At 32.5% G+C, this 462-nt stretch overlaps 1 protein-coding gene across 2 annotated transcripts in view; it reads left to right on the top strand.

The window, feature by feature from the left end:
• FASTKD1 (FAST kinase domains 1) overlaps positions 1-462 on the top strand; it is a 46303-nt gene that overhangs the window by 8422 nt on the left and 37419 nt on the right. For both annotated transcript variants that reach the window (XM_011960608.1, XM_011960607.1), the window contains exon 2: positions 120-245. In XM_011960608.1, the coding sequence (XP_011815998.1) occupies positions 120-245 (126 nt within the window). The remainder of the gene's footprint in view (positions 1-119; positions 246-462) is intronic.

Raw genomic sequence — 462 nt, 5'->3', positions numbered from 1 at the left:
AAAAAATAATTTTATGTAATATGTTACTATTTTGATTGCTTTTAATTTTATAACTATGTATTATGTGTTTTAAGTGAAAGTAAATACTAATGTTCTCCTTTGTATGTTTCCTTTAATAGGTTTGATATTAAACTGCTCTCAGAATTTTCCTCTTGCCTAGCAGATCAGCATTTGTATTTTAGTCCATTAATGGGAAAAATAGCTGATATTGTTCATAGGAACTTGGAAACCACACAGGATTTAAGGTAAATTTATTTGGGGAATCTTGTGTTGTGGTGGAAAGATCCTGGGCTTTGGATGTGGATGCAGTCAGATTTGCTACTCTTAGTTTATGTGACTTAAGGGTAATTGACTTAAGCTCTTGGAAGTTCGTTATCCTCATCTGCAAAAGAGGGATGGTAATAGCTACTTTGCAATGTTGCTATGGGGATTAGACATAAGGTGCATAAAGTGTAATAAAAT

Source organism: Colobus angolensis, unplaced genomic scaffold (assembly GCF_000951035.1).
Source record: "Colobus angolensis palliatus isolate OR3802 unplaced genomic scaffold, Cang.pa_1.0 Scaffold517, whole genome shotgun sequence".
NCBI classification, from domain to species: domain Eukaryota; kingdom Metazoa; phylum Chordata; class Mammalia; order Primates; family Cercopithecidae; genus Colobus; species Colobus angolensis.
Note: the sequence above shows the minus strand (reverse complement) of the source record. Positions and strands in the feature narration are given on the sequence as shown.